The sequence below is a fragment of the Phaseolus vulgaris genome, chromosome 1 (assembly GCF_051622355.1).
Source record: "Phaseolus vulgaris cultivar YP4 chromosome 1, ASM5162235v1, whole genome shotgun sequence".
Lineage (NCBI taxonomy): Eukaryota > Viridiplantae > Streptophyta > Magnoliopsida > Fabales > Fabaceae > Phaseolus > Phaseolus vulgaris.
In genome coordinates, this window is record NC_143498.1 from 10,598,981 (window position 1) to 10,614,606 (window position 15,626).

At 31.8% G+C, this 15,626-nt stretch overlaps 1 protein-coding gene across 1 annotated transcript; it reads left to right on the forward strand.

The window, feature by feature from the left end:
- Positions 1 to 2,140: 2,140 nt before the first annotated feature.
- Positions 2,141 to 11,767, forward strand: LOC137813509 (nucleotide/nucleic acid binding protein). Its single transcript, XM_068615820.1, has 15 exons — positions 2,141 to 2,369; positions 2,464 to 2,571; positions 2,671 to 2,785; positions 2,909 to 3,636; positions 3,867 to 3,998; positions 5,413 to 5,499; positions 5,590 to 5,713; positions 6,620 to 6,943; positions 7,461 to 7,525; positions 8,189 to 8,360; positions 9,260 to 9,364; positions 9,460 to 9,561; positions 9,641 to 9,814; positions 11,061 to 11,192; positions 11,342 to 11,767. Coding segments are annotated over exons 1-15 (2,544 nt in total). The 5' UTR covers positions 2,141 to 2,367; the 3' UTR covers positions 11,516 to 11,767.
- Positions 11,768 to 15,626: the final 3,859 nt, after the last annotated feature.

Here is a 15,626-nt window from a genome sequence, read left to right on the forward strand (position 1 = left end):
TTGATTATTAAAAAGATTAAAGAAAGATAAAGAAGATTAAGAATTGGTATCTTTGAGGATTAATGATATAAACCAATCACCAAATATTTAAGCTCCATATCTAGGTTTTCAATAACCAACTCAACAACTATATCACTCTTCTTTTATGCATTATCCCATCAAACTTCACAACAAAATGTTCAGTTTTCAATAAAAAATAATATTTTTTTAAATAAAAATTTGCACATATCATATTTCATTTAGTCCTATTTGAATATTTTAAAAACTTTTTATCAGATGCAACAACAATTTTACTCTCTAAATGAAGTTATTTAAATAAACCTAAATTAGTGTGATTTTTTTTTCACATATACAATTATATGTTTATTTTTTTTTTATATTGGAGGTTAGTGGAAACGTTTTAGAATGAAATTTTATTTTTAAAATTTGTAATTTTTAAGAAAGTATTAATATATTTAAATATTGTTTTCACATATATTTCTCATATTTTTAATGATTTTTTAATTTTATTTTTTTATTTTTTTACTTTTATATTGTGATATCGTAAAATTATCTTAATTAATATTAGATAAATTACTTGATTGAATTTTCTATTATTTTGTTCAAATGTTTTGTAAGTAGCATTAACAATCAAATGCAATTTGGGGTGTACCTTAATATGAAAAATTAGTTGACATAATCGAGATAAACTATAATGGTCAATTTTCTATTACTTTCTTTAAATGTGTGTGGGATAATACAATTATTTCTAAAAGATTATGAAAGATAACCTAGGATTTAGATTTGTAAATACATTGATGATAATGATGATGACAAATCAAACATTCAGACTACAAAAGCTCAAATGGTTTATACCAAGTGGATGGATTAGATAAAAATTAGACTCTTCATCTAAAGCCACAAACTTATATGACATGGATGAAGATTATAATGTTACTTTTTCATGAATGTTAATAATTTTGAACAACAAAAATTGGAAACTTTATTTTTAGATGGAAAATAGAATATATCAATAATAAGATCCCATTTTTAATTAAGAATATATATATATATATATATATTTAAAAATATCACCTTTATTACTTATATATACATTATACTAGATAATTATGATTATTTATTGAATTTATGATTTCACTTGTATTAATGTTATTGTTTCAACAATCCTTGAAGATGATCCAGAAGAGTAAATCACCAAGACAAGACATGAGACCCTCAATAACACTTTTGACTAAGTTTTAGCTCTTCCAAAAATAGAATTATCCAACTTTCATTTACATCTCCACGTCCTGCAACTAAGTTGAATTATTAAGTCCCCTTACTAATTTTGAAAATAATACTTTAAGATAAAACCTAACTAATGTTTATTCTTAGGAACCTTGAAGATGAAATTTACACATTCAATTTTTTTTAACTCAACCCCTCAATTGCATATTCATCCTCCACAATATTGTAAGATATTTATACTTGGATGTCAATTTGGTACTTGCTCATTAAAATTTATCTAATTATTCAAAATATCTAATTTGCAGCACCTCAAGAACATACTCATCCTCATGGGCTTAATAAACCACCCCAAGTGCATACTCACAGTCCTGCATCTAGTAAGATGTTTATACTTCCATTTCAATTTGATACTCTTTATCAAAATATATCAAAATATTTATTATTGAAATATAATAAATGTAGAATTATAATTATTCATCATCTAAATGTTATATGTTTACATATTTATAGAGACTAAAATTTCAAAATGTTGATTATACACTTAAAATAAAAGAAAGAAAGAAAATATAATTTTTTTTAAAAATATTTAAAATTCAATTATATTATTTTAAATATTTTTCTCTATTTATAATCTCTCTAATTTTAAAAAATGTATCAATCTTCAAAGTAGTTTAGATAACACTTTATAAATGGAAAACAAGTTAAATAACATTTATAAAGGGATAAAAAAAGATAGCCCGTATAAAAGGAAGACTATTAAATAACATTTGGAGGATAAAAAATAAAAAAAATCTAAAAGGATCAAAACTGAATTTTACATATTTTAGAGGAATCAAATTATATTTTAGAGGATGAAAATCATTTGTATAAAAGATTTTATTTAAAAAGCTATATCAACTTTTTAAATTATAGTAAAAAAGGAAAGAAAAAAAAAACCTGCCGGATCCGTACACTGGTATAGTGTGACAGCACTAAGCCCTAAAATCTTTCACAAACAACACACCACATTCTCATATTCGAAAAACCAGATTAAAGAGGCGCGCACATTTTAGGGTTAGTAAGACGACAAGCTCAATCCCTCCCTGAATTTTGAATAGTTGCAACTCTTGCTTGATTACTGTTTCAACGTGCAATCGAATCATGTAAGTGAACCCTTGCTACTAATTCATATGAAGAAAATTAAAATCAACGCTGAATGAGAATCAATGCACGCGCCATTACGAATTGTTTTTGCAGGTCGAGGATTTGCGTGAAGAATCTTCCGAAACATGTTGCGGAGGATGAACTACGAGAATTCTTTTCTGAGAAAGGAATAATCACTGACGTTAGGCTCATGCGTACCAAGTACTGTACTACTCTTTCTCTGCTCGAATCGTAGTGTTCTCCCTATGGAAATTGAATTTGTGACTGTTTTGTTTGGTTTTGACTTGCTTTTTAATCCAGAGATGGTAAGAGTCGACAATTTGCGTTTATAGGGTATCGAACCGAGAATGAAGCTCATGAAGCCATTCGATATTTCAATAATTCTTATCTTCGCACATCTAAAATTGCATGTGAGGTCTGTTATATGTGCCACTTTTCTCTTATATATTTTACTTTGATGTGTTTTATTCAAATTTGTGTTGTTGAAACTGGAAGCCACTAAAGGTGTTTTACAATGTTCTTCTCATTAACCAAGCAGGTAGCACGAAAACTTGGGGATGAAAATCTTCCTCGTCCATGGGGTCGCCATTCGAAGAAGAAAGAGGACAAAGGGACTGCACCGGATGCGGGGAAACCTGCTAGAGCTAAGGGACGGCAAACAAATTTGAAGGACGGTGTGGATATTGATGACCCGCAGCTTCAGGATTTTCTTCAGGTCATGCAGCCTTGGGTTAACTCTAAGATGTGGGCAAATGATACTTCCGGTTTGACTGGTGTTGGTAACAACCAAGCAGTCTCCAATGAGGATAATGAAGGTGCATCAGTTTCAACTGATGAAAGTGGCTTATTAGAAGATGAATTTCTGGATATTTCTGAACCCAGCAGCAAGTCACCTGAACCTGAACGTGGTGAGGTCATTTCAGATATGGATTATTTCAAGAGTAGGGTGACGACAGAGTGGTCTGATTCTGAAAGTAGTGATGAAGATGATGACAATAGCAATGCTAATGATGCCTCATCTGTTGACAATGATGACAAAGATGATAATAGTGGGGTTAATGAAGATGAAAAAAATAGTGATCCGAGAAATGATGCTCGAGAGGTAGACCTGGAGGGCAAAGAAGATACTAGTGGAGAGGATGTTACCCATGAGAAGGCTCAAGTAAATGTGACTGAGCACAGGGAGCAATTATCAAAAACAGAAGACGTGAAAGGAGTTTTTGAGTCCTGTCGGTTGTTTGTCCGTAATCTGCCATACACCACCACGTACTTATATGCTTATATATTTCTCTTTTTTCTCGAATTTTTTTTTGGATGCATGTGTGATATTATTTTGGCACTGTTTCCAGTTGCATTGCTTTCTTTAGAAAGAATGTCTTAATTAATAAAGTTGAATCATCTGCGTTACCAAAACTATCAGTGGTTTTTGTGGTTTACTTGAACTTATAATCTTTCTATTTGTAGTTTGTTTGAATCATTGTATTGTGTTTTTACAGTGAGGAGGAACTGGAAGAACATTTCAGTCAAATTGGTAGTGTCTCACAGGTTCATCTAGTTGTTGATAAAGATACAAAACGATCCAAAGGAATCGCATATATTCTATATACATCTTCAGAATCTGCAGCCAGGTACCAATTGGGCACCTAGAAGTTGTTGTCTTGCCCTTTTTTTTTATATTATGCCAACTGTTGTTTTGTTGTAGCTGTTATTCTTTTAGTTCATGGTAGGTCATTAGATGTTGTAGGGTATTCTAATTTGTCAAGTTAAGCCATTTCATTTCAGAATGATCTTTTTACCTGAGCTCCTATTGCCATTTCCTTCTCGAGTTGGTTATTTGATAGTTTTGGTAAAATTTATGTTTATCATTTTGGAACAATTTCTGTGTTTTGATGTTAGAGGATTTGGTAGAATCGAGGAGGGAGAGACTTTACTATGATGTGTCACTATACTTTGTTGTATTTGACCTGAATGGAATGTTATTATCTTTGTTTTCTTCTCAGTCCTTAGTTCTAAAGTCTATTTTGATGGGATAATTTTTATGACCTTTTATTGTTTACCCCATTTTCCATTCAAGGTTATCTTTTCTGTTTCTCTGCGTATCAAAGGAGTGTAATTCAGAAGTTTTTGTGTGCTGTTAGGATTGAACTCAGCAGTTAAGAAGAACAAATATGTTGCTGTATTGAACTAGTATATAGGACCTATCCTCTTAAAATCTTTCTGAATAAAGAAAATCAACAATGAAAAGGGAAATTGGAATTGAACACTGCTCCTTACAAGATGGGATTAACCAATAAAGAAGGGAACTGAAAGATACCCAGAGAGAAGGAGCAGCCCTTACTCTCCACACCCGATATGTACAAAAGCCCCTCTTATGGCTACTCCTCTCCCCCCAAATACCTCCCTCCCGATTCACCCAGATTCCCCCTACTCTCCCGCTTCAATATCTTCTTCCCATGTGTCCCCTTTCTGTTTTTACTCTTCTCTTTCCATTCCCCCTTTGTTGCACACCATTCCTCCCTTTCATATATGTTTGCAGGTCTGATTCATTGGACCTGTTCCTTTTAATTCCTCCTTCTCTCATTTTTCTGTCCTTCTTTCTATAAATATGTGTAATGGGCATATCACGTGCCCTTGTTTCTTTTAACTAAAATAGTGTCATTTTATACTTTAATGTTCCAAATATGGATTTTGCATTGAGAATATGAATTGAAAATAATATACACTGCTTTGGTCAGTTTAGTCATTGAGAAAATCTGAATGATTCTCAGAACCTCTTGGAATTTGAATACGAGGTTTTCTGCAATAAATCTTATGTAGGTTGGTAGTATGTATTCCCTGGCATCTGAAATGTACTTAAAATAACTGACTTCAGAAAGTTGCTACCTCTTCTAATACTAAAATTATTTCAAAACATCAGCTGGTACTTGTCATCAGCTTATGATGTATTAGTTTTTCGTGATTTTTTTTTTTGATCAGCAATTATTATTATTATTATTTTTTGTGATAATTTACCTGACTGTATGATAATTGTTTTTTTATCAGGGCTCAGAAAGAGTTAGACAATTCAATCTTTCAAGGAAGATTGTTGCATGTAATGCCAGCCTTACAAAGACATTCAGAGAATCAAGAGTAAGTAAAACATAAATCTTGCAGTATGAACTGGGATATCATTCTTTTTGCACCAACTCGATAGTTTATGGTTTGCAATTTTTTTTGTAGGAACAATGTTTTGAAGGACCAAAGCTCTAAAACCCTCAAAAAGCAGAGAGAGGAAAAAAGGAAAGCGAATGAAGCTAGTGGAGATACTAGAGCATGGAATAGTCTGTTCATGCGCCCTGATACAGTATGTTTCTTGAAACTTATTAAATTGCAAATCACGATTCTATTATTTCAGCTTTTTTTGAATAGCTGAGTAGGCAACTGTAAATAAAATTCTGAATGATGCTTATCATTATCTTAATTTTAATGAGAAAATAACAACCTTTTCTGCTTATTTTTCAATTTTTTACCATTATTGTGTTTCCCCTCATGTGTCTGTGCTGCTCTAGCTCTGAAATAACTGTTAGCAATTATTCTCGTGGTTTTTTGGAAGGTGCTTGCTAGCATTGGGTTTCTCCTCACATACTCTGCATCAGTTTCTGGTTATTAGGTTTTGAGGATTTGACAAATAACATTGTGACAGCAGGCAATCTACCGATTCACTATTGGAGGACATTTCTCTAATTTTCAGGATTGCCTCTCTACCCCTTAACATGGGGTGGATCGTTGTTATGGCCTCACATTAGTGTTCAGCTAATGGTTATTTCAATGGAATTGCTATTTCTAGCATCCATAAAGTTTGGGTTTTTAAAATAACTTTTTATCAAGTTGTGTACTTTGATTTGAAATTTATTATTCTTCTGTATAGTTGTACATTTTCTATTTGTAAAAAGTTCCATTTCTATTAAATATCATACAGGGTTGTTTAAGTATCATTTCTTAATTTGGAGGCATGGGATGTGGGAGAAATGGCAATGCTGACGTTTCTCATTTCTGATGTATTCATATATTTTTTTGACAATAGAATCTTTTTTCCTGGATCCATTTCTTTTCTGACTTTGATAAGCGTAGAGAAGATCTTGTTTCCCTATTAGGGAATTAGTGTTACTGTTGATTTTTCTTCCTAAAATTGTTTCTGGTTTTGTAATCTTATGTTCTGTGGTCTCGAGTTTCCTTGTATAGATTTCTAATGGTGTCTTTATGTTAATAGATTGTGGAAAACATTGCACGGAAGTTTGGTGTTGATAAAAGTGATTTACTTGACCGAGAAGCAGATGATCTTGCCGTACGTATTGCTCTAGGAGAGACTCAAGTGATTTCAGAAACAAAAAAGGCATTTAAAAATGCTGGCATAAATGTGGAGGCCTTGGAGGAACTTGCTAACAATAAAATAGATGGCGTAAAAAGAAGTAATCATGTGCTTTTGGTGAAGAACTTGCCTTATGGTTCCACAGAAAATGAACTTTCAAAGATGTTTGGGAAATTTGGTAGTTTGGATAAAATAATTCTCCCTCCAACAAAGACATTGGCACTGGTATTTTTTTCCGTCCTTTCTCAAACTTTTTGATGTTTGTGATGTACCTCGGCAATTTATGTTGGATTATTTGGTACTTATTATCCTGTCTTATGCCCTAGTTTCTGTCCCTGTTTCTAGTACATTTTTATTTAGTTCAGAGTATGTGGGTATGAAACAGTTATATTTTCCAAAATATCCAAAAGCAAAAGGCAAATAACAACATTTTGCTTGTAAATTATACACCTTTTACATTTTAAATACAATATTTTTACTATCTAAGGGGAAAAAAGGGTTTATAATTTTCTTTTTCTGGACCTTTGGATCCCACATATGCTTCTTTTTGGTCATGTTCTGTAGATGACATCATGACTGTAAATTTTCTGTAGTATGGGAATTTGAATATACTGTTGGTATGTTGCTTACTTTTCATGTTTAGAACTTTGCCTTCAGAAGTGATGTACTGGAGAAACTATTGTTGTTACCATTACCTGTTCATATTTGTGTCTAGTGAAGTTATTTGGAGATGATATTTCAGGTTGTTTTCCTCGAACCAGCGGAAGCTCGAGCAGCTTTTAGAGGTTTAGCTTACAAGCGTTATAAGTAAGTATTTTTCTTTTCCTTTTGGTCGTAAGTTTCACCCACTAGTGTTCAGTAATATTTTAGTTTTTAATTTTCTTCTATCAATGGATAATCCATCCTTAAAGACATTTATCCTCCCTGAATGAATTTATTGTTTCCTTCTCTTGAATATGCATGTTCATTTTCATGAAAAAGAAAAAAAATAAACTTATTGTTAGTTTGCTTAGCAGTAAGTTTTATAGGTGGGTCTGAAGTGTAGAAACTGCAGCAATACGGCTGTATTTCTTGTGGTGTTTGGAAAATTAAAGCATTCTATGAGAATGGTTTTTGTAAAAGCTCATTCTTTCTTACACACAAAGTGAGGAGCATGTGAGGCATAGAGTGTAAGAGAAAAATAGATAGAATGATAGATACTAGATAAATAACATTAACGGTAAACTGTGTTAAAGCAAATCCCAGGTCTGTATCAAAGTGATAACAGGTTCTGAATGTTAGACAAATGAACATGGTTTAGGCAATTTGTCCAGTCTCCCAAAATCCCCCATTTACCCACCTCTTCCCACAAAACTCCCACCCCCCACACAATTGTCAAGACCTAGAATTCACAAAATAATTTGCATCACTCTATTTGCAGTCTTGATTGATTGAAGGTTATTTAATTGTTTCATATTCAATTCAATGTAGGGATGCTCCATTATACTTGGAGTGGGCTCCTTCCAATATTCTTAGCCAAAGTTCAACATCAAACAATAATGACATGACTGGTGCAATTGGAGAAAACGATGCCAAGAGGCAGATATTGGAGCAGCATGTGGAAAGAATAACAGATGTAGATATTGATCCAGACAGAGTAGAGGTCTGACCTATTAAATCCTTTTCTTTTCATTTGATTGTGTTCTATTTTCTGATCTGAAGCATTAGTTTTTGGGGGATAAGAGAAGGAAAGATAATGTCAGTATAAGCATAAGCAGAGAGATGTTTTAAGTCTTTTTATATGTAAGTGACAACAAAACAGGATAAAAATGAGACACGCCAAACTTTTACTACCCATGAAAGTCCAATACGTGGGAAAATTATTTGATACTAGAAAATTAAGTCATATGGTCGAACAATCAAGGCTAACAACAGACATTGGAAATAAGAATATTTCATCCCCCTAAATTTTACAAATGAAGATTTTTTTTCTTCTATTCGTTGTTGTGACATAAAGTATTTATCCCATAAGCATTTGTAACTTTTCTCGAAGGCTCGGGCATTTAAATTTTTTTGGGTCCATTTCTTTTATTCTTTCTAGTTTCTTCATATCTATGTAAATAAGAACAGTTTTGAACATTTCATGTTCTGCGTTAATTATAATCTTGAAGGATATGGGTTCCCTAAGAGGAGAGGTATGTGCTTGCCTCATATATGTTCCTGGGTTCTACTTGAATAATTACAGTCTTTGACTTGTCGAGTCTACCCCCAGCGTGTATCATGATTGAAATTATCCTTTAGCAGGACTGTCAAGTCAGTATGATATTGAGCATTTTATATTCCAGAAGATAATGCTGCCATGCCTTATATATAAAATGGCAGAGTGATACGAGACCTTGGGCTATTTGAGTCCTTGCCCATAATGAAATTAGCTATCTGTCTCTTTTTGATTCATGGTGCTACTTTGTAGAAATATTCTATATTTCTGAAATTAGTTGCTTCTAAATAATCCATAATACTTGTTCTTCATTATTGATTACTGATTAATCTGTCATGCTTTAGGCTCGGTCACTATTTGTCAAGAACCTAAATTTCAAGACAACAGATGAAACTCTGAGGAAACGTTTTAGTGAACTCATGAAAGAGGGAAGAATTTTGAGTGTGAAGGTATTTTTTTAATTGCTAACTCTTATGAGTTTGCTGTATTTTGTAATTTTGTTTTGCTGCTTTTCATATTTTGATTTTGTTGCTTTCACATATAGGTGAAGAAGCATTTGAAAAATGGGAAAAATGTTTCTATGGGGTTTGGATTTGTTGAGTTTGACTCTCCTGAAACTGCTACAAATGTTTGCAGAGATTTGCAGGTATTACATGTTATTTGCATTTTCAGATCCTAATTCTACTTTTGATTTTTTAAATTGTATTTTTGTTTTTTGGATTTAGGGGACAGTTTTGGACAGCCATGCTCTTATTTTACAACCTTGTCATGTCAAGAATGATGGGCAAAAGCAAAAGGCAATTGAGAAGGATAAGAGTTCAACAAAATTGCTCGTAAGAAATGTTGCTTTTGAGGCAACAGAGAAGGATCTAAGACGATTGTTTAGCCCATTTGGCCAGGTGATTAATTACTGTTCAAAGAGTTAATTTGAGATAGGGATGATATTAAGATCCAAGTGCAGCGGATACTCTTAAAAATTACCTACAATGGCTACGGTATTTGTCCATCAAATAAGGGTTTGGGTATAAGTAGTTTGTTTCTTACAAAATTAGGCTGGTATGGGTGCAATTATGGGTAATGTGTCACCAAACGTACTCATTCTGTCATAATATATCCACATTTTTAAAATTAAAGATTGGAATATCTTTGAATATTTTCTTCTATTAAGCTATGTTTTGTTTTTAATCAATGTTCTTTCTATTGACTTTTCATCAGTAATATTAGTATTAAGATGGCATTTATGTTTTATTAATTTGTCAAACAAATTCATATAATGAGTTGTAAAAACTGGATTAGAATCACCGAAAATTGTCTTTACTAGAAAGAATAGGAGAGAAATTCCCAGTTGGTAGAAAAGATCTTGCACTGCCAAACTTTGAGGGTTTTACCTCCCCATCCTATTGGCCAAAGGTTCAATCCTCTCACAAATGACGAGCTTGATCTGTCTCTCTCTGTCCCACTAATTTATAGGCAATGCCTTCTTCAGTCTATCTAACTCACCAATCTAACTAACTTATGGGTAGTGAAGTTGCTGCCCATGTGAATATGGGTACAAGTATACAATTTTAAATGTTTATCCGGGGACAAGTGTTAGAGTATCCTATTTAAGCCCTACATGTTGCCATCTGTAGTTTGTTCCAATTGCAACAAAAAATTTCATTCTTCCTCACCAAGTTATTTCTAAATGAATCTATATCCAGTCACATATCCTGTAGTTCAGCAGATCAAAATATGAACACATATTATGCCATTTGGTGATAAACCACACTGCGGATAAAAATGATAATGTGCAATTGTGTTAATCTTGCACATGATTTTGGTACAGTTATCTTGTATGCCAAATCCAAATTATCTAAGTTAGGTCGTACATCATTGGAATGCGATTTATACCAAATTGAGAGACAAGTAACAAACTTGATATCTTAGCTATTGTGTATAGGAGTTGTTATGTGTGTATTTTATCTTAATTTTGAATGATGTTTTAGCTCAGTTTTAGCTGATATCTAAAGGGGGAGGCTTAGTGCGTGAGATGCCCATGGATTTTGTTTAAATATGTATATTTATTTCCGCCAGAATATGCGGTTTCAGTTTTCTTGTGCATTTTATTTCTTTCTTTTCACTCATGTTTAATTGCTCTATGTGCAGATTAAAAGCTTGAGGTTGCCAACGAAGTTTGGAAGCCATAGAGGCTTTGCTTTTGTAGAGTATGTTACCCAGCAGGAAGCACAAAATGCGCTCAAAGCACTTTCAAGCACCCATCTCTACGGGAGACATCTGGTAAGTGAAACAAAATTTTGGATTTGAGAAATTTAGTGAACTGCGAACACGAACAGCTGCTCAATTCAGAGTCTACTCCCTTTGTCTTGGTTATCAAGAAGGTCTGTAAATATTTCAAGTATTTGAGAACTAATAGTCACTATTTTCAGGTGATAGAGAGAGCCAAAGAAGGTGAGAGTTTGGAAGAACTGCGAGCACGAACAGCTGCCCAATTCAGTGACGATCACAATGGATTTCAAGGTGCTATTAAATTATCCAAGAAAAGAAAGGACGTTGACATCTTAGATGAAGGGAAGATGAAGTTTGGAAGGTTTGCTGAGTAGTACGTGTCCAAATATGTAAACAATTTTTGTGCATATGTCCTGAAAATTCAGGGATCACAATTTTGTCATAGTTTCTTAGATATAGCATGCCATGGTGCTCCCTTACGATCTCAAGTGTTAAACAGCTTCTAAGATTAGTTCTGTATTCTGTATCCATAATTCCATCTCTCATTAAATTTTGTTCGCTTATTTAGACTAAACTTTTGTATTCCTATAATATATCAATCCATTTTCGCATTTAATTTTCTTTGATGTCGGTGGATTAGAACATTGATTTAATCAAGTTTCAAGATAATTAATTAAATTTGTTGGTTAGATGTTAAAGACACCGTCGATCTCTGCCCCTGCGTAAGAGAAGCAGTGTTGGACTTTGAACGCGGGAAGGAAAGTTGGTTTGGGTGGCGCGAAGAACGTTTGGTTAGTATTGGACTTTGGTCAATGAATCCTTCATTCTTTGTTCTGGACTCAAATCTAACAGTCAAATCCCCATGCAAGCATCTAACTAGCCATGGCCATAGATTTTCTGTTATCTCACCTGCTGCGACCTAACATGTCACAACATATTTACATATCACTAGCAACCCACCATTTCTCAACTTTACCTTTTCCACTTCGTGACTGGTTGATCCAAACTTTGGATTTTAAAAGGAAAAATCCAAGTTGAGTTAGCTGGGAGAGTAAAGAAGATGGGGGGCTCTCAGTGCACGAGAGTGAGAGTTGCTCAACTTGTTCCTTTTGGAGTATGCAGTTTTCTTCGTCGCAAGTTTTCCAGGTGAGTCCATGCCATTCAAATACATCATGCACCATGAATTGAATGCTGTTTGCATGAGCTTGTGCATTTTAATTTCTATTGCCATTCCTTCATTTTGGTCTGGGTTACTATTTATCCTCATCATTACTTGTTTCCCCTTTTCCTACATGAATATAATAAGAATATGCTAGGCGAATAAATTCACATTGTTTGGTTATTTTTCATTTTTATGATGTTAAATGCAGAATTAGAACGTTAGTTGTATCTAGAAACTAAATAATATTGCAGAATATCTTAAGTTCAACTTTTCACACGGTTAGTTTAAAAACCAACACCTTAAGTTGATCAAGGCTTGTTTCTGGGATAGAATACTGATCATTCATTTGGTACCCCTTTTATTGTTTAATGGCTAAATATACATAAACATTTTTTAAAAGCGAGTTAATGTATCAGTTTCTGGCAGATGAAGTAATCCAAAACTCATTATTGAGTACTATACTCTATGAATGGAATGTAGCACCTTAACAAGTTATACAAATCATATAACTCCTTGTATGTATATATTTGAGCATAGAATTTTCCCACATTTTTATAAAGAAAAATACTTTGTGTTCTTTTCAAGAACATGTAAAAAAGGTAATGCTGGTACTATGATTTTGTTCCTGAAGAAAGGAAATTTTGTGCAGTGCGAGAGTGCTTGATGAAATAAAGGTTTTGTTTCTGCCATAAAATAGTCCTGTACTATATAGTAATGGGTACTTCTCAAACATAAATTGTATTGTAACAAAAAATCCAAAGTGACAGTACAATTTGCATATAAAAGTAATAATAAAAAAATCAATCAAACGGTCAAAACAGTTCACAAAGTTGAAGTCAATATATGAGTAGCAAAGACTGGTAGATTGAGATTCTGAGTTGAGTTCAAAATCATTATTTTGGTAAACAAATTTGTCGCCTTCCATGTTTGGAAAATAATCAGACTTTATAATTGCTCTAAGGAAGGTAAATTGATAAATTTAATTAAGTAATATTGAATATACATAACGTTTCTGACATGCATTCAATTGCTACTAATAATGTATCCTCTCACCTTTCTTTTCTTTTTTTCCTTTTTATTGATTTTTTTACTAATCCTTTATGTTTCAATTACTGATTCACAAATTTTAATTTGATAAAAATTTAAATGAATAAAATTGATTATAACCTGTTTTAATAGGAATTATGAAAATAATAACTATGGTGTGATTTTCTTTTAGCGTAAAATATATTTCAAAGTAAAAGTTCAAATCTATTTATTTAAATGTTAAATATAGAAACACTGGAAATATTTAAAAATACCAATTTCATTGAGTTTTTAAAGATACCAAACATTGATTTAACCCATTTTAAAACATGAATACGCGCAATTCATTATATTCCAGAAAATATAATAGAAAGTAATATAATTATTCTTTCAAATAACAAGCACCATCATCTTTAGTATTCTAGATTATTCATTATAAATTATGTGTTCTAGAATATTTCTTTTGATATTGGTTTTATTACGTCATCAAATACTCTTTGAGAACACATTTCCAAAACTCATATATCTTATAACACATCAAAACAATTATGCATGATGTGAGTTAGAACATATATGACCAATTTTTTTATAGCCTTACTTCTAATTTAATCGTATAAAACTTATTTGAAAATGAGATTTATATTCTAATTATATGTATTTTAGTTTAGTTTTATTTTAATTGATGTAAGATTTTCAATAGACGTTTTTATGTTTAGTTAAACCTCTCAAGCGTAAAACTTAACAAATTTCATCAAAATGGTATTGAAATCTATTTTATAAGGCTGGCTTAGTTTTGATTCAACTTACAAAATTAACTTTTAGATTGTACAACATTAGTAGAATTTTACTTATTACTTGTACAAAATTTTCATTTAAGTTTATAAGTTTTTCTTTCGTAACTTATATTTTTCTACCTTCTATTTTTTTAGGTTTGAATTTAATCATTTAAGAAAATTTGCTTGTTTTTCATCATTTTAATTTTGAAATGTACCAGCCTTAACTCAGAAGGTCCATCTTAACCATTTTGAAAACTAAAAGTAGTGTATTTCAGAATTGGAAAGATGAAAAATCAACAAATTATTTTAGAAGGCCTAGAATTGAAATTTTTGAAAATTTTAAAGTGACCAAAAACATATTTTTTTTATTTATTAAAAATTATATACTTTAAAATATAGTATATTACCACGCATCAATAATAAATATTAAACATCACCCAAATCTAATCCCAATTGATTTCACGTTGGGATGAGTTATTGAGTCACGTTGAATAGTTTTATATTTCTTCAAGTAAAGAATATATTTCTCTATTGGATGAAATTTATTGAAAATTTCAATTTTACACATTTTTTTAAAATGAGAAATTTCATTAAAAGGTAAAAGATATATCATATTATATATCAGAAAAATCCTAATCCTTTTAGCAATCATACCCTTCCTTTACAGGGCATATAATCTATAATCTAATAAAGAATGGAAACACTATCACTAAATTGACATCTTTATTTGATCTATATTTTTTTATCCATTTCACACATGCTCTTACTTTGAGCACTTCCTTCAACATTATAACGACCTAATTATATAAGTCCATGTTCATATAGTGTTTCAAAAAAATGTTTCCTTGATAACCATGTGAATCAAAATTATATTCTAGAGTATGGCGTTGCACAAGTTTATAGTAAAAATAGTTGTACAAAATTTCTTGGTCCATCCAATGGCCATGGCCTTGACAAAGTAAAAAACAATTTTTCTTAAAATTATTCTTTCATTTAAATAATTAAATTTTGGAGATTTCTCTTTCTTGAAACTAGTTTTTTTTTTGTGTGAACCAACACCAAATTCATAATCCTTCATTCTTACATTCCATTTAAGTAAGAAAAAAAAACAGATAATAATAACACTAACAGTCCACAATTTTTATTTAGATTTATCCTTCAACACTTGATATTAGGACAAAAACATGCTTCTATATTAGGATAAAAATAAGCTTCTATATTAGGACAAAAATGTCAAATTCACAATCATCCAGTCTTGCATTTTAAAGACTCATAATAATAACATTCATAATAAAAACATTTACCACCCTACAATTTTTACTTAAATTTATCTGAAAATATTTGATATCAGGAAAAACACATGCTTCTATATCATTTGTTATTTTTATACCTTCTACCTAGAGCTTTAGTAGCATTGGAGACACCTTGTTGTTAGGAAGTCCCAAATCGATTGCCTTAAATCTTGATGTGGAATTTTGTACTGGAGACTTGTATATTTGTTGGACAACTTCAGTTAATACT